Genomic DNA, 18,427 nt, shown 5'->3' with positions numbered 1-18,427 from the left:
ATTTCTTCACAATGTTTTTTTTGCTCAGATATTAATGTCTATGGGCTGTTTTGTCACTGCTCTACAAATTGCTTTATAATGGCAAAGTGGGAGGGGGAAGAAATATTTCCAGAGTTTTACATGCAATTTAAACAAAAACACTGAAATGTCTTTAAGTATTCAGCCTCTTTGCAGCGACACTCCAAATTGAGCCCAGATGCATCTTATTTCCTTATGGGTTCAATTGCTTGACATGATTTCCAAAGAGGGTGTCATGGCGATGCGGTGGTTAGCATTGCTGCCTTGCAGCGCTGGGGCCCTTGGTTCAGTTCTGGACCTGGGGAGCTGTCTGTGTGGACTTTGTATGTCATCCCCGTGTTCGCATGAGTTTTCTCAGGTTTCCTGCATGTCCAAAGACCAGCACAAAACCTAAACTTGAATCCTAATTAAATATTGCAATTCACTGATGCTCCCGATCCAGCTTGACAGACATGCAGAAAAGAAACACAGATCTACAAAGAAGAGTGGACAAACAATACCCAAGTCCCCTCAGAGCTGATATAGACGTGCCCAAGAAGATTCAAAGCTGTAATTTCTGCAGATACTTTGCTTCTACAAACTCGGGGGACTGAATACTTCCGGGAACAAAATATCTCCATGTTTCGTACATTTGTGTTACACAAAAATATTGAAATTGTTGCTTATTCTTGCAGATGTTGTGCGAATCAAGGGGATAAAAAACATTTCAGTGGATTAAAAAGTCTGTTTGTGACCTGATATTTGCAATGATATTTGTTTCAAGGGGAGGTTGAAGATTTTTGGAAGACACTGTGGATCTGATTTGTAAAGAATGATAAAGCCAATGGTTTGGAAACTCCTAGAGAACCACAGGCAGTCATGCCCCTGTCGTTAGAATTTGCTTTTCCAAATGGCAGATAATACAAATGTGAGGCTGCCCAATAGAGAATTTGTTTATGGTGACCAAAAACTGTTTTATGGATAAATACTTACTGCACTGCTGGAATGAAAAGATCTTTTGAATTTTCTTTTTCTGTGTCTTCTGTTCTTTATTAATTTAAAAGGGCAGGAAAAAAAGGCTTTGCTGTATTTTGATGTTTACATTCCCAGATAAGCAAATGAAGATCAGTCACTTTCCAGCCAAGTGTTTCTTTTTTAACAGCACACAAGGAGAATCGCAGTAAAACAAGCTTAGAATGAGAAATGGCATCTCCTGTTACAGAACCACTGTGAACGCAGGGTGGTGAGGAGTATTTTTAATGATTTAGTAACACTAGAGTTTTTGTAGATGTTAAACAAGGAGAAGCATATACAGTAGAGATGCAGGTTTCTGATTCTTTGAATCACTGGATCGTGAATTATATGGCTTAAAATTCTGAATTTTATGCTTAGGAAAGGGATTGGGGAACACAGAAGAATAACTGCTGCAGGAAGTTCCAACAATACATGTGTATACCTGTTCTTTTATCTAAGAGATTAAAGTCTGAACGTCTGAACGGGCACTCAAAGAAAAAAGATTATTCCGTTTGACTGCTGATAATGAGAGAACTTTATGGACTCTTACCAACTTACTTTTAGAGTTTCATGAAAGCGTTGTACTGGTGTAACACCTCATGCTGTTTCGCTTTCTTATGCGCAGGACTGACACTAAAGCGGAGATTGACATGGTCTGTCAGATTGCCAAGGATGCTGGAGCTTTTGATGCTGTGGCATGTCACCACTGGTCTCGAGGAGGCAGGGGATCCATAGAGCTCGCAAAGGCAGTGAAAGGAGCCGCCAATCAGGAGGACAACTTCCAGTTTCTCTACGACCTGGAGGTGAGACACACTGGGCGCTGTTTTTAATACTTCCTGTATTACTGCACTGATAAATCTATCATGTATTTTTACCATAGAGCCAGCAGTATTTGTAACTGCTCATTAATAAAGGCTGAAGTCCCTCAGATGAGCCACAGCTTAATTAGTTCCATAACCTCCAGTTAATTGGCGACTGTATTGGTACGAAGCCAAATTTGATTTCTGCTGTGACTGTAATTTCAGACTAAACCCTTTCCTGTATATAATGCATTTTTAATCATAAATGTCGGTAATGGCATGACGGTACTGTCACAGAGCCCTCATATGTTGCTCTTACGTAAGAAATAGCACTCCTGGGAATGCATCCCTGCTGAATCCCAGGCTGTAATTGCCTCTATTAGTGCGAATTTCCCCGGCACTCCTTCCTTGCTACACATCCTCAGCGCTAAGCAAGACGCTGCTATATTCTATAATCCAATTTGTTTCATATTCATAATGCCCTTGCATCTTCCATGCCAGTCTGTTATTCAGATGTCCAGTGCAGGTGCAGGTGTGTCTTTAAGAGAAAGAGGACCTTTTACCATTTTTGCGGCTGTACTGTAGGGGAACTCCTAGTACTGCCCTCTGAAAAAGTGCACGATACCAATACATTAGTGGAGCCACACCTAAAGAAGGCTCCACAGCTAAAACAGTGTTTTTCTTTTTCTACTTTTCAGTAGGATGTAATCTCTCCTTGATTATCTGGATTAAATTTGCAAGCCTGTGCAGATATAAATGACACCTCATTCCTTCTTATTGCGTGTGCAATGAAGAGCAAATGCATTTTTTAAAATCTTCACTTCTTGGAATTCATAGGGATCTCTTTTTTAAAAACAGATCTTTTGTTTTTTTGTTGTTGGTTTAGCGTCAGTGAACAATACCCATAAACTTTGGGTAAATGATGAAAAAACATCAACTTTTCCCCAAGAATTACAACTGCCTTTTACATATATTCATTTTGTTATCAAATTCTAATATTTTAAATATATTGCCATATCCAAGAACTACATGTATGATATCAGTGGGATTAACACTTTGAAACTTGCACAGACTGGCAAAATGAACCTCAATACCTCTACATTAAGATGTAAAAATAATTTAAAAAACATGAAGCCCAATCAAGATCCTACTGTATATTATCATGTTTATTTGTATTTTTCATATCAAAGCTTGAGTGGACATGAAGGTATTTAGGACCTAGTATTTCTGTCCTGTGTGTCAGTATTGAGCACAACAGCACTACACGAGAGATACAGTATGAATAGAATTGACAGTAGTCTGTTTCTTGTTGACAGTAGTCTGTTTCAGCTCAATAAGTGGGTGAACAGCGCAGACTTCCAGCTCTTTCATTTCAGGAAGTTGCTAATGACTTATCAAACTGACAAAGAGGTAGTCTATTTCACCCTGTAATTTTGTACAGTTGTATTCTGTTGCACTATGTTGAGTCACCCTGATGGTTTGCATCATAAATGTTGTCAGAGCTTAAAAGTACACAACTTGAGGTATGTAGTTCAGAAACCTCTCCTGACTGAAAAAGCAGGACTGAAACAAATGATACACAAGAAGAAGATCCTTCAATAAGTGAACTGTTGATGGTGTTTTAAATGATTTCATACAATACAATGTAGTGGTGTAGGTGGATTTTATCCATTTTTTGTTTTTTGTGCTGTTATTCCTTGGTCACATACACGGAGAACTTTCAATGCCATAGATACAGTATAGCTGTCAGAAAAGCTACAGGCATCCAGAAAGTCTACAGTAAATCAAACTCTCATGTGCGTCTGCTGTGTGGTTTCAACATAACATTTAACAGACACTTCAAGTAGAGTGCAGTGAGCTTCTCCTTTAACTAACCTGTTAGTAGCTCTTTAATCACAGGACTGCTTCTGTGGCCTGGGGACTAGAGTGTGTTGGCATTTGATCTGTCTTGGGAGCTCATAAACAGCCTATAAAAAAAACATGTAATGGCATCTTGCAGTTGGGGAACACATGCTTCCCAGGCATAGGAGCTGGCATTATCAGAACACTGAACTATTCAGGGTATGTTCACTGGGACATGTGAAGAATGTCCTAGGGTGATACTGGTGCCAAACAGCTCAACTCCTTTATGTTTATGGAATGCACTGGGTCTAGCATGTATGGTAGTGTGAAAAAACAGCGAGGGCATTATCTCTCTATAAAACCATTATAGAGATCCCGAACCTATCCCAGCTAGCAACTGGTACAAAGCAGGGTATGCCCTGGACGGGACATCACAGGGCACACAAACTTTCACAGGTAAGAAGCCAATTAATTGACCAGTCTTCATTCTGTGGGAGGAAACTGGAGCACCTGGGCAAAACCCACATGTGGAGAACATGCAAACTCCACACAAATAGCACTCCAGGTCCAGAATTGAACCCAGGTTCCCAGTGCTGTGAGGTAGCAAACCTAAACACTGCACCACCGTGTTGTTCCAGTACAGTACTTATTGCAATAAAACCCCTTTAAAACATTCAAAGCATCCTTAAGGAGTCTAGTATACTTTTGTAGTTAACAACCATCTTATTTCACCTGAAAGTACATGTTAGATGAATTATGTGAACTGACCTTGGTTTTGAAACATGCGTGTAAGTGCCAAATGTTCTGCTTATCATTAGCAGTACCAGGGGACTAATATTAGTCTTGCTAGCAAGAGGATGGATTCCTGCTGGTTCTGTAAATGTATCTAAAAGACTCGTGGCTGAATATGTATTTCATATGTCACGGCATGGGCTGAAAGCCAGTTGCATGTATGCGAGGGAAATGTGTGAGGGAGTTGAATTTAATAAATGGATACATATACTGTATAAACACATCTGCCTCAAGCCCCTTGTCTGCCAGGCTATCCTCACCGGCAACACTTTGTTGAAGTAAGCATTTATTGAAAATTGATTTGTAGATAATTATGTATATAAACACTGTAAAAATTATTTAAACATACCAGCATTTAATTACCAAATTTAGCTCCTAGACCTATTGGAATCCAGTGACTATTCTATAAACCCTTTCCAAAACTTTAAGATGCAGCCATGAAACCAAATGCAAACATACAAACTTTGTGTCACTGACAAAACTACAGCAAATGTTTTGCCAAAGTCGTTAATAGGTTTCATAATAGTGGGTATTAAGTTAGTGTTGTATTATCTTATTTTCAATTTATTTTTTATATACATCTAAAAAGTGAAAGCATTTGCTCTTAATACATTGGTAAATAAGGATATGCAAAACCTTAAAAAAATGAACATGCATGAGTTGACAAAAACATCTCCAAAGTTAACAATAATACTACTGTATGTTTACAAAATACTCAAAAAAGTCTTTTGAGACAAAAGTATAACTTGTTTTTCCAAAGGAACCTTTAGTCTCAGTGCCCATTTTGTATTGTAAACAGGTATTCAAATGATTTAATATAAAAATGATAAAAATACGTCCACACAGAATTAAAAAATATCCTTATCAGGCTTTGATAAGATTATATCAAAACATCAATGCTGTATTCACACACACTCTGACTCTTCCAGACTTTCACACCCCATTCGCAGATTGAAAAACAATATATACAACTACAAAAGACTCGCCCAGCACTGTTCAGAAACTGGAAAAGAAAAATCTGCTTGTCCAATTGAAGACGAGTGAGGTCAAAATTTAGCAACACAGCACAAAACTACTATATGTTGTGGGATTTGCTAAATTATGTGTGCATTAATCATGCTTAGGAGACATATGGAAGTATTCAACTGGGAGCTTTAAGCACTTTGGGCAAAATCTGTTTAAATGAACCGTGAAACTTTTTTATACTGTATACACCCACTGTATAGATGAACTGGAAAGTTTCTGTAATTTTCTGATTTTGCATTTTAATGCGTATTTGTAAACTGATTCTTAGCTATTCTGGCCAGTTGTTTTGAATGACAATGCTTAGAAATTAATGGGGTTTTTTTCATTTTTGACGTGAATACCAAAGATATAAAAACATGCCTGGAATGCAAACCTTTTGTGATGTTTTGTAAAAAATGAGATTACCTAAATTGTTTATGGATAGGACAGTGTCTTTTTAAGTTTAAAACTCCGCTTACATATACATTTATGTTCCCACCTTGATCTACCATCATATGCACTGGGATCTGCAGCATCTTCTTGGAAATGTTATGTTTTACTCACAAAAAAAATAGCAGTGTTCACAGTGCATTGGCTCTGCCGAAGTTCCAGCAAACATCAGCTGTTTTGAGTTATTGAGTTTGTGACTTTAATTAACTGATCCCATTAATGAAGGATTTTTTTACAGGCACAGTGTGCCAGTGTTTCATATGCTTTATTGAGTTAATCTCATGGCCGTCATGTGTCTTCAGATGTCCATCCATACGCTTTCTAACTCCTTTATTCAGTACAGGGTCGTGGAGGAGTCGTAGCTTATCCCAACAAGCAATGGGCACAAGGCAGGATACAACCTGCAGGGCACACAGACCCACTCACAGACATGCACACACTCAAACCAGGGCCAGTTCTCCCAGAAGCCAATTAACCTACCAGTATGTCTCTGGACTGTGGGAGGAAACAATGCTAACCATGGTCTAACCATTATGGTCTTAGATGTGATTATCTAGAGAAAATATTTTCTAGTTTCGATTTTGAATTCCAGTTTCTTTTGTTTTCATCTACTAACATAGTTTATAAGATTTTATTAGACTACGAGGTTGTTGAAAAAGGATAAGTTTAATATTACACATTATAAAAGTGCAGACTTGTCGACACTTTTTTACTTTGGACAATGTAGGGTACTAAAAAAGCAAATACGTTCATAGGATATATATAGTACTGTAGTTCAAAGTGTAGAAATGAAGTCTAATGAAGATCTGCTAACATTTTACAATGCAATAATAAGACTGCAATTAGGATATTGTGTAGAATTTTGGTTTTCATGTTAAAGAATATACTGCTACCTGTAATCAGTCTTAAGATCATTGGTCAGGTGTAACAGGAATGTCGTACACTCATGCTCTGTAGTCTTAAAGAGTTCTCAATGAAGTATTTGCAGTTGTCAGAGTCATTCCAATTACGTTCTTCAGTGGGTTTGAGTGGAATTAATAGTTTTTCATGGAAACTTAGTAGTCTTTCTGCCTGTAATTTAGTCGACCAGTAACAAGAAGTCAGGTTTATTACCAACTGTAATGAATCTAATTTGTAACCATTAACCTTCTTCCCATTATGCCATTTTCAGCATGTAGCAAGATGATCGTGCTGCTACGAGAGTAATGTTAATAAACAGAAAGCACCAGAAATTCCAGGAATTAACTGAACTCTTGCCTCCCTAGAGTACATTGAGATTTGTTTCTTAAAGAGTCCATAATTAATGTTTCCAGTTTGTTCATTGGATGACCCTCAACATGTGCATGTAGCAATCTGAGGGAATCCTATTGATTTATTTTTTTTTTCTTTTTGTAATGAATACTGGTACTGAGTCATTGATTTCTCATCACTGTTTTCTGTTACTCGCACTCAAGGTCCTTCCAGTTCTTGATTTACACATTGGATCCCGGAATGAAATCCAATTGGAAGTCCTTACTACTCTGAGCAATTTATGAGCAGCTTGACAAATAATACTCTGCTTTTAAAGTGCAGTTAGGTAACAAATCAATGTTAGAGATTGTTAGAGAATGTGCAGAGATTTAAATTTTTTTACTTTGCATCCATTGTTGTACTTTTTCCTCATTTTCTATGCCTTAATTCAGCATCTCCGTAACTTGAGTTTTCCACATTTATTCTGTGATTGAGGGCTTTATGCTTTAAATATTATTTTGGCATCTTTAAAATCAGCAAGGAAAGCAAGAAAGTATGTGTTATTATCCCTGGATTAAATTGCTGCCCTCCAAAATGTGCACTTACCAGGGTCCCAGTGCCTATAAAGGTGATGGCATCACAAGGACATAAGGAGAGGTGACTATACTGCAAGCCCTATATGTCCCAGAGTGCTGTTCTGCAGCAAGATAACAATATCATAAGTGGCTCAAGATCCCACATTCCTGGCAGCACTTGGCTACTTGAGCGCCACCACTTAGTGGATTGCCATCACAGCAGGCTGTGGACCTGTGATCCACACAGGCACCTTGATCAATTGGGCCACATGGGAGCCCCCCGGAATCATTTTGTTTTTAGCATTTGATTACACTGGCTAGTAGAGCTTATGGGTCTGACTGCCATTTGCATTTCATTTTGTTCCAAAAGACAAGCTGTCAGCTAGAGTGATTTAAATCAGATAAAACTGATATCAAAATGAAAAAAACAATGACTGTTTTCTTGTCAGCTTAGCAAAAAGATGTTGAAAGAAGTCCTGATGACCTTAATCCATTGTTTTTTTAATTGGTATTTTTATTAAGAATTCTGTATTTTATAGCTTGTTTACTTTGCGAGTGGCAGGGGTCGTATAGGATGACTTTCACAGTTGAAATGTTGAAATGAAATGTACTTGCATTCCTGTCTGAGTAGTTAAATTTAATTTTCTAAGAATATATTTTGAGGGTTTATTTCTGGTCTTTTTGTTGAATCATTTTAATTTAAACTGAAAGCTTCCATAAAAGGAGTATTTTGTTTTCAGGGAAAAAAAAGCATTTACCAGATTGAGTCTCTCCACATTATTCTTATTTTGAATTTTTTTTTTAATCCGTAGAGAGTTGGGATCTCAGTTCATATAAAACAAAAAGCATGAAAGTGCTTAACCAACAATTACAAAATCCCATTTCATATGACCATGTAAACCATCTTATTTAGCCTCACCCCTTCCAAATCTCTTCAGCTAAGTAATGTGGGACATATAATCAGATTCCCTTTTCTTGGAGAAGGTTATTAGATGCTCAAGGAATTTTTTGTCTTACATTTTCACAGACTTTCAGCATGTAGCAAAATAACAAATAATTGTGCAGCTTCTTATTTTGTTTTGAAAATATCTCTATATTCAAAATTGCTTTAAATGTACTTATTTTATTAAAACGTTTTACCCTTTTCACTCTGATGTACTGTATAATAAATCCTTTGTCTCACAGGAGGTAAACCCACCAAATTTGAACAGAGATGCAACAAATTGTTAGACCTGTGAAACGTTTTGAAGCCCAATCTTCAGGGGAAAAAAATGTCCATTTGTTTTCTTTTACAGATGCCCATTGTGGAAAAGATTAGAACTATTGCGCAGAAAATCTATGGAGCTAAAGACATTGAACTGTCACCAGAGGCTCAAGCAAAAATAGACTGCTACAACAAGCAGGTGAGTGTACAACAAAAGCTTCTCATGGTGAAATTGGAGTTGGCACAGCAATCTGCAGACTAATTTGAACTTGGTATCATGAACAGTACTCTTTTAAGTGCCCCAGAAAATATTTTTGTAACATAAAATCAGGAGTGTTTTTGTTATACTGTATACTGTACAGAGCATTGCTGCCTCTCAGTGCTGGGGCCTTGGATTCAATTCCTGGGGTGCTGTCTGTGCAGAGTTTGTATGTTCTCCCCCTGTTTGCCTGGGTTTCCTACGAGTGCTCAGGTTTCCTCCAACAGTCCAAAAAAAAAACATACCAGTAGGTTAATTAGCTCTTGGGAAAAATTGGCCCTAGGTGTGAGTGTGTACATGTCTGTGTTTGAGTCTGTCTGCCCTGCAATGGATTGGCATCCTGTCCAGGATGTACCCTGCTTTAATCCCATTGCTTGCCAGGATAGGTTCCGGCTCCTCCATGACTCTGAATTGGAAGAAGCAGTTTGAAAATGGATGGCTATAGAGGCAACACAGGACGCTGGACTGCAGTATACAAAATAAAATGTATTGGTGTTGTACACAAGGTTTAAATGGTTAAAAGGTTCAGCTGTGTGGAGAGAAGTAAATGGATCAGTAATCTTGTTGAAAGACTGATGATGTCAGAATTTAGAAATGCTTAGAAATTATTTAACAATTGTGTACAACACAAGCACTTTTTATTTCTTTTTCGAACGTGTATACTCATTACTGTTCATTACTGACCTAAGCATTTTGAGACCATTGCCTTTTTAGGCATTATATAGTATACCCTAAAGTTTATTAGTATGATTGAGTACAGAGAGGCTGGGGGAGAGAACAATGTTCATTCTTCATCTTTGTAAAATGACATATCTCTGAATCCCTCAACAGATGATAACTCATATCTTGTATATTGTGCACATACTGTAGCCCACTTAATCTTTTCCATACAGTTATAGTAGTGGGTGTGAATTGTGTGGGGGGAAACTGAAATTTGACTCCCCAGAGCCTGTGGGAATGTCTGATCTGCTGTTGCAGTTAATGGAGAAGAAGTGGAGGTGCTGCTTGTCAGCTTTGTGTGAATAAAGCAAAGGTTATTCACAAAAAAAGTAAGATGTCTTGTAAGTGTGGCTTCACCTAATAATAGGATTAATCAGCAGGGCATAGCTAATTTGACCAGTAAAATGTGCATGTACAGGGGGTGGACAAAATAATGGAAACAAACAACAAAGGGCTCATATTTTAAAGTAAATTGCAATTAAAAATGATTGTAACGTGTTTTATTCTTATTTGAATGCTAAATACGTATATGTTTCTGACACCATAAAATCAACAATTTAATGTGCGAGTTTCTAAAGCAGCATGAGAGAATTTGAAAGAGATAAAATAGATGGTGTCAAAATAGAAACAGCTAAATTATTTAATGTGTCAAAAGCAACAGTGTCAAAAATCATCATGACCTGTGTGAAACAAGGGAAAACAGCATCAGGAAAAAGCAACAGAGGTCACAAGATAAACACTTAATAGATATAGTTAGACAGACGCTTAACAGGATAGGTTCTAAAAAACACAAAAATTACCACATATCTGAATTTACAGCTCAATGACCCAGACACTACAAAAACTGTACATCATGAGCTTCACAAAGCAGATATTTATGGAAGGGCTGCCATTTGGAAATCGCTTATAACCTTATTACCAATGCTGTAGCAACACTGTGTGCAATGAGCACAACCTGGACTTCTGAGCAGTGGAAGAAAGTAATATGGTCTGATGAATTGTCTTTTACTCTTTTTCCTACATCATGATGGCCTTGTGTTTGGAGAGCTTTCAAACCACACTGCCTGTTCCCAGCTACTAAACATGGTGGTGGATTTGTTATGGTCTGGGCAGTCATGTCGTGTAAGTCATTAGGTACGATTATTGCTAATGGAAGATGAAAGGCCAAGAAATACACCTGGACACTTGAAGAAGGCTCCACGGTCGAAACGTTCCTTTGCAGCCTACGCATGCTGACGGAGCTACCCACCTGAACTACAAGAAATACAAAGCCATTTTAGGACCAGGTGCACCCTAAGATGCAAACTGCTTCCTCAAGATCTTCTCATATTCCAAGATGATAACGTCTCCCCATAGACTCTGGTTAATTGATTCAAAATGAAGTCAAACATGTTTCATGGCCTCCACAATCACCAGATCTAAACATCACTGAACCACTATGGGAAGATCTGGAAAGTGGAGTGCAGAGTAGATTTTCACTTCCTTCTATCAAGGAACTAGAGGCTCTGCTTCTTGTAGAATGGTCTAGTATCACAATAGAAGCAGTTCAGAACTTGTATAATAGTATTCCAAGAAGGTTTGAAGTCATTCTTAAGGCAAAGGTTGACCAATCTTCTTATTAGTTAATAAATATTCAAATACTGATTGATGTTTCTATTATGTCATCGACGCCCTGTATATGCTTTTTGCAAAAAAAAACACCTTAAAGGTTTGTTTGCAAGCAAATGGTAATGAATTGTGGGAATGAATCATTTCTATATTTTGCTCTCATATAATAGAATCCAGATTAGCTAATTCAAAGTTTACTTGTATTTTTTTGGGGGGTGGGAAGTTTTTTTTAGTGGAATAGAGATCACTTTTATTTAGTTAATTTAGTAAGGTCGAGCTTATTCTTTTTCTCATTCTTTCCTTTCCAAGGGTTTTGGAACCCTCCCTGTCTGTATGGCCAAGACTCACCTGTCACTATCGCACCAGCCTGAAAGGAAAGGGGTGCCCACAGGCTTTGTTCTGCCCATTCGGGATGTGCGTGCCAGCATTGGGGCAGGATTCATCTATCCTCTGGTTGGAACGGTGAGTGTGAACAATTGATTTCTGCCTTATGTGCTATTGGAACGGCTTGTGTGGATTAACCAGGTAGATCTCGCAATAGATTGCTGTTGTCTTCCATCTGGCCATTGTTCCAATATTGTTTGGGGCAAGGCCGCAGTGCACTGGTACGTGTTTAGCAAAAGGGAAAATAATTTGTTACTGTTTGAACCATCAAGTCACCCTTTATAATGATTTACGTTAACTTCTGCAGTAAAGTTTTTTTCTTAAACACCTTTAAAGTAACATTTAAATCTTTACATGAAGCAGGCCCAGTTCCTTTTGCCAGATCAGTTAATGATAATAAAGATGATAAACTTTATTTTATTTGGCTCCTTTTAAAAGTGGCTTCTCAAAGCACTTTACAAAAAGAAACAATGATTGCGATTGCCGTTAGGTGGGAATTGGAAAGGAATTTGTAAAACAAAATAAAAAAAACTAGATACAGTATATTCCCTGTCGGCTACATCTTGACTTCAGGCATGCTGGGAAGCTAGCGCTCCTGGCTGATCTGGAAAACAGCGTTGATCAACATGTACTACTGTGTTACAGTTCCTGGGGAGTTCTAGGCTGCGTGTGTGTACATATATATTTGGAACTGTCTGAAACTGTAGACTGAAAGCACTGAACTGCACAAAGCTGATCTTTGCTTGGTTGCTAAAACGCTCATGGGGTGGCTCTGGAGCAGAGTTCCAGGGGGGTTGGAACTTGAATGTTTGGAGAACGAATATTGGGATTTGGCTTTGTAACCTCCGTTCAAGCCAAGTATCAGCCAGTCTGCAAAATTACAAATGAGCCACTAGCAAGCTAAAATGTGTGAGGTGCCGATGAGTCAGTCTGTTCTGGAGGAATATAAATAATTAATTTTCATTGTTCTTTAAATTTTGCTAAGATTTGAGGTTTAAAAGCTTAGCTTCTGCATGGGCACACGTTTCAAGATCTATGCTTATGTTAATGAAGGATGAAGGGGTGTCCCTGAGCCATTTGTGTTTGGTTCCGTCAATATTTATTCTAGAATTGAGGGGATGGTTCGTCTGTGATTGGTTGCAGTGGTCCTTTGATCACTGGGGTGGCAGCGTTCCCTGTGACCTTCTCGTCTCCGTGTTAGGGTAAAAGTCACTGTTTGGGCTGAAAGATGTTCACATGGACGTAGACGTTCAGCATCTGTATCATCCTTCTCATTTTTGTAGTGTCATGTTCTGAAATCTGACAAAAGCGCTGCTGCCGTTTTAAAATGGGAAGCGGGCTTGGTGGTCATTTTCTCATTCCTAGAAATGTCAGCTCACACTTCCCCGGTGAAGACACCTCACTGTTATCAGTAGAAACCATGCAGGTTTTGTTACCTTTTTAAATAATTCAATTAGTATTTTGTTTTTCTGCAGCCTTTGCAAATATTGGAGCAGTGTGTGTTCCATTACTTGATTAAAAAAATTAATGTGAGATATATTTGCTAAAACCTAAGGCACTTTCAAAACGTTTGCTTAACCCTTCAGTGTTGACCTGTTCTTTGTTACATGTGGTTTCACCATAGGGGATGTGAAACCCCTTATACACATATATTGGGAGATGAGGCACATATTGGAGGGTTTGGGTTTCTGTATGAATTTGGTTTTCATTAAATACTGGTGTTCCCCTCTCACATATGATCAGTTCTGTGTTTCCTTTTGCCCTGAAATAACCAGCTGCATCACCTGAAATGTATTTTTTGCAATTAAATCTTGGCCCAGAAATGCCAGGAATCTGCACTGGTGTTTTTTGTTGTGAAGTAACATGACCCACTCACCGTGTTTATGCAGTAATACTGTTGCACAGTGAAGGCTTTAATAGCAAGTACTTGTAAGACACCTGTTGGTCTTTAAAACATACAGTACAAAGAGCATGTTTAAATTTCCTTATGATATATGTATGATAAATCATATGTGATGCAGACTGTAGAGAATGAAATGTCAATAACAAAATACATGGTAGTGCTATAAAATGTATTTGCTTTTAAATCTACAGTAAATCAGTAAATCCATGATTTAAAATCAGTGTAAAGCCTTAAAACATGACTGTATGAAGTTTTACCAATCTGTCACTTCACTTTGTATCCCATAGCTCATGTGTGTTGCTTTGTATTGCTCAATTTGGAGGTGACTTTCTAAGATCCCTTTATCGGCCATATACAGTTTCTTGTATTAGGAACTTGTCTATTTGCATACCCCAACTTGCTCTCCATGAGACACACAGACAGGGAGAGAAGCTTGGGGTCAGAGCGCAGGGTCAGCCATTTATATGGCACCCCTGGAGCAGTTGGGGTTAAGGGCCTTGCTCGGGGGCCCAACAGAATAAAATTCCTCATCCGGCCGCGGGATTCAAACCAGCAACCTTCCAGCCACAGGCGCACATCCTTAGCCACAGAGCCACCGTTGTCTTGCCCACTGGTGAGTTTCCACTCTTCACATTGTCATTGCTGTATCGGTGCCAGGTTCTTCCAGCAGCAGGGAGTTCGTTTCAAACACTCCCATAATGAAAACTACACTTCTCACCTGAAAAAAGCCTCTTACTGTCTGCTGGTGCCAACAATATACAAATTCCCTTTTCTTCAGCTAATCGCCAGTATCTCCTAGAGTGCTATCTGGATCCATTCAATCCCCAAACACTTGTAAATAAGACACTGTTACATGGAGGAATAATTGAGCTGTGATGACATGGTCATCACCATTATGTTTATGATTGGTATAAAGAAGTTGAGATTGCTTATGCCTACACATGTTGAAATGTGAGCAGGGAATATAAATATTTTTAGGTTGTTTTGCATCTATGGGTCCTGGAGATGGGAAGGATTATGAATTTCACCACTGAAGCTCAAATCTGGCTGAAAGTTGAGATTCCAGTAAGGCAATGTACTGTGCAGTATACATAACGTACGTCCAGATGAACAAATGGTTAGCTGCACACAAAATAAATGTTTCTGATTGGCCACCTCTGTCTCCAGACCTCAATCCAGTCTATCGTTTGTGTGCCGAGCTCATGAAGGAACCAAGGGGTGCGATGGACCAGGAGCAATTCTGCCTAGAGGAATGATCAGAAATCCCCAGTCAGAGGTGCCAGAGCCTCATAAGCACTATAGCAGGAGTCTTGTCAGTGGAGTTCATGTCAGGATATATAAAAAACTGACTACAATGGTATGAATAAATGTGGCCCTCGTGTTATCTGGAATTAAATTATTCATGACAAATATGACTTTGTTCTGTGCTATGCTATAAGGATTCCAGTATACCATTTTTAGATTTTTTATATAAGCGGGACCTTTTAGCCAATCCTTAAATCTTGCTGCTATGTCATGTTTTTATTCCTGTTTCATTGGGGGTATAAAGAAATTGTATTCCCTGAGTAAAGTACTGTATTCTCAAAAGTCAATTAAATCAAACAGGGTGAGGAAGCCCATCACAATATCCACTTCAGCTCTTTCACATTTTAAATACAATACCACTCCCTTATCTCTTTTTGTCTGTATCTGTATACCACACTGCCATGTGCTTTAAATTACTTCATTATAATCTGAGATCATATTTAATAACTTTATTTTTAGGGAAAGTTATATTAATATACGTAAATAAAGTAAGTCTTAGTAAATATAAGTCTAAATAAATATATAAGACCTATATAAATATAAAAGATTACCGTTTCTTTAATTCATAAGTATATTTTTAACACAAAGCTGTGCTAAGCAATTAATAAAAGTGTCATTAGTCACTCATAGTTGTTAATTTTATTATCAGCACTGTAAAATGTAACATATTACCCATGTCACTATTTTATTTTGGATGCAAAAATGGTTTGTACATTATTCTGAGAGGTATTTGTATCATATGCAGTTTTATATACGAGATCCGTACCTCTGGATCTAAGAGTGAAGCACTGTGTCCAGTCATTTTTACTCCAAATGTCAATGTATTTTGGCTGCACAGGCTACCAGATTCCACTGAATTTTCCAAAAGGCGGTTGCAGTTCCAAGGAACTGATAAATCTTCAGGATTTTGTTTTCTGGGAGATCTGTCTTGTTTCAGAAGTCATTTTTTTTTTGTGAAGATGGATAAAAATCAGTCCAGCAGGAAAAGACGGTCTGATATGCCAGGAGCCAAGGTGGCTGTAGTATTGAGGAAACCAGTAGCTTGTGTTGCAATGTCTGTATTGAAGCCTCATTATCTGATCTAAGGGTTTTTAGCCTATTCTGACAGACACCATTTTTGAAGAAATTCCTCAGAAGAAGGATTAAACCAATTCAAATCAAAATCTAGAATTAATAAGCAGTGTTGTTATAAATATGAAGATATTAAAATTAGAATAGTTTCCATTCGATTCTAGGGTCTCCCTTGGATAGTTGTTGAGGATTCCAATGTGTAACCTCTTTAACAATTCAAATCTTAACGAAATAGAAGCAGACCCAATTTAGAAAGGGATGGAAACACCCAAATGTGCAGTGGTTGCATGTGGTTCCTTTTCTGCAAAATTTACTGTTAGGTTGTCTGACTTATTAGAAAGTACCCTGTTCTTACTGATTGGTGAAGCACAGGTGCTTTATAGAGAAGGAGAAGAGTTCATGCTTTGGGAGAAAATGACAGTGTTGTTATTACCTGGCATTGCAATAATTTGATATTCAGCACAGCATCTTATTAGTATTTGCTCTTGTAGTGCAGTATTTTAACCTAACATCATTGCTTTCACAAAATGTGAAAGTGCTTTGTGTGGAGACACTGGAATTTACTGTCAGTTACAATGAATGAACTATGACTCATTTTAAAGAACTGACTCACAAGGCCTTTTTGAATAAAAGTGACATTGGTCAAGTCACAGCCCAGAGTGACACAGGCGTGACACGATTTCCTGCTGGGAACACTGTTACGGAGTTATCGCATCAGACACAAATTTCCTTACTTTGGAGTACACTCTCCAACATGAATTCCGGGATTGTTTTTGTAACCCCTCTCGTGAAACCATCAGGGGGTTCTGGGCCAGGAAGGAAGTGCTTCCTGTGGAAACAGGTTCCTTGATTTCATGGGCAAGTGTCCTTGCGTGCTGGTCAGGCCTGGAGGCTGTCCCTGACTGCCTGTACTGTCAGAATGAAAAGGCAATGAAGCGGCACGCTGGGTAATGGCCATAGATCCTCCATGTGGAGCATTTTACCACTGTGCTTTTCCTCTTTCATCTTGGACAACCCTGGGAGCCCTCCAGTGAATTGAGGAAAATACTTGTAATTAGTTTGAACGTCTGAAGTAGAAACTATAGACCCATTTCTGCTTTGCAGGAGGTGTTAGCATAATAGTGTCTTTTCTTTTCATTTCCAGTAATATGGTAATAATAAATACAATTGACTTTGTCTTTCTATGACATTCGTTTAGCACACTGTAAATGTTAAGACATCTGAATTTTTTTTATTTTCATTTGCTGTGTGCATTATTTCTTTGTCTAAAGGAATGTGTACAACATTTGTTAAACTGTAAACATCAGTACTATAGTCCTACTATAGAATCCTTTAAGCGTTTTTGTTTTTTTATTTTTAAATTGCTCAAACAGATCAGAACTCTTGGGGGAAAAAAGCTCTAATGGAAACCTAAAACATGAATATATCCTAACTGGGTTGAAAAATTGTATCCTTAAAATGAAAAATCCATTCTTCAATCATTCTTTGAATGGAATTTTGTGTTGTAAGTGAGTTGGCAAAATATTTTAGAAGTTGCTTATTCTGTATTCATTCAATTTAATTGACATTCGAGAACACTTTACTAGCCATTCATTTGTTTTTCTGTGTGTTTTATGTTTTGCTGTCTCTTACGTTTATGGAACAGCAAAGAAAGGTTTCAAGGTCTGGATTATGAAAAAATTGTACAAATACACTTTTTCATTATGGCTGTGATTTTACATATTCTAATGTTGACAAGGAGGATGGGAGGTAGTAATCGATTTTGCAGTATCCTGGTATACAGTGAATGTGCTTAGACACAAGCTTTAATCCCAGCGCTGGGCCATACATAGACCGAATAAAAATAGCAGTCTGTTCGGATTCTAATACATAGAGACTGTAGTTCTGTTTCCCAAACACTTGTGTTCTATCAGCATTTCCACTGAGACCAAGGTATCCTAACACAGAAAAAGTTTTACGGATCTCAGTCAAGGAAGCGATAGGAGAGAAGAAGCCAGATGTTTTTCGGGTGTGTGTTATCATGAACCCAGACAGCTTTATTTGTCCTGTCTAAACAGTGGGAGTGATGCTTTTGCCTGCCATGTTTAAGCCTGTTATTGTTGGCATCGTCTTTGTATTTAGTTTTTTTTTTGTTTTCCCTCGAAAGACTTCCAAACTAAACGAGCTAGATGTTATCGGGTAGGTATCTCTGGTAGCACAAGCAGCGCTTTTAATTAACACTGACGTGGTTCTTATCCCGGCTCTGTGTCGCCGTGACCTCGGGGTCAC

The 18,427-nt window shown here is 38.1% G+C and overlaps 1 protein-coding gene across 1 annotated transcript in view; it reads left to right on the top strand.

Annotated features, from left to right (window-relative positions):
- Positions 1–18,427, top strand: part of mthfd1l (methylenetetrahydrofolate dehydrogenase (NADP+ dependent) 1 like) — a 117,618-nt gene that overhangs the window by 70,032 nt on the left and 29,159 nt on the right. The window contains exons 24-26 of the mRNA XM_088929573.1: positions 1,637–1,814; positions 9,001–9,108; positions 11,806–11,958. Coding sequence (XP_088785699.1) covers positions 1,637–1,814; positions 9,001–9,108; positions 11,806–11,958 — 439 coding nt within the window. The remainder of the gene's footprint in view (positions 1–1,636; positions 1,815–9,000; positions 9,109–11,805; positions 11,959–18,427) is intronic.

The sequence above is a fragment of the Atractosteus spatula genome, chromosome 2, assembly GCF_055471065.1.
Source record: "Atractosteus spatula isolate fAtrSpa1 chromosome 2, fAtrSpa1.hap1, whole genome shotgun sequence".
In the NCBI taxonomy this organism is placed as follows: Eukaryota; Metazoa; Chordata; class Actinopteri; order Semionotiformes; family Lepisosteidae; genus Atractosteus; species Atractosteus spatula.
This window is presented reverse-complemented; position numbering and strand designations above follow the sequence as displayed.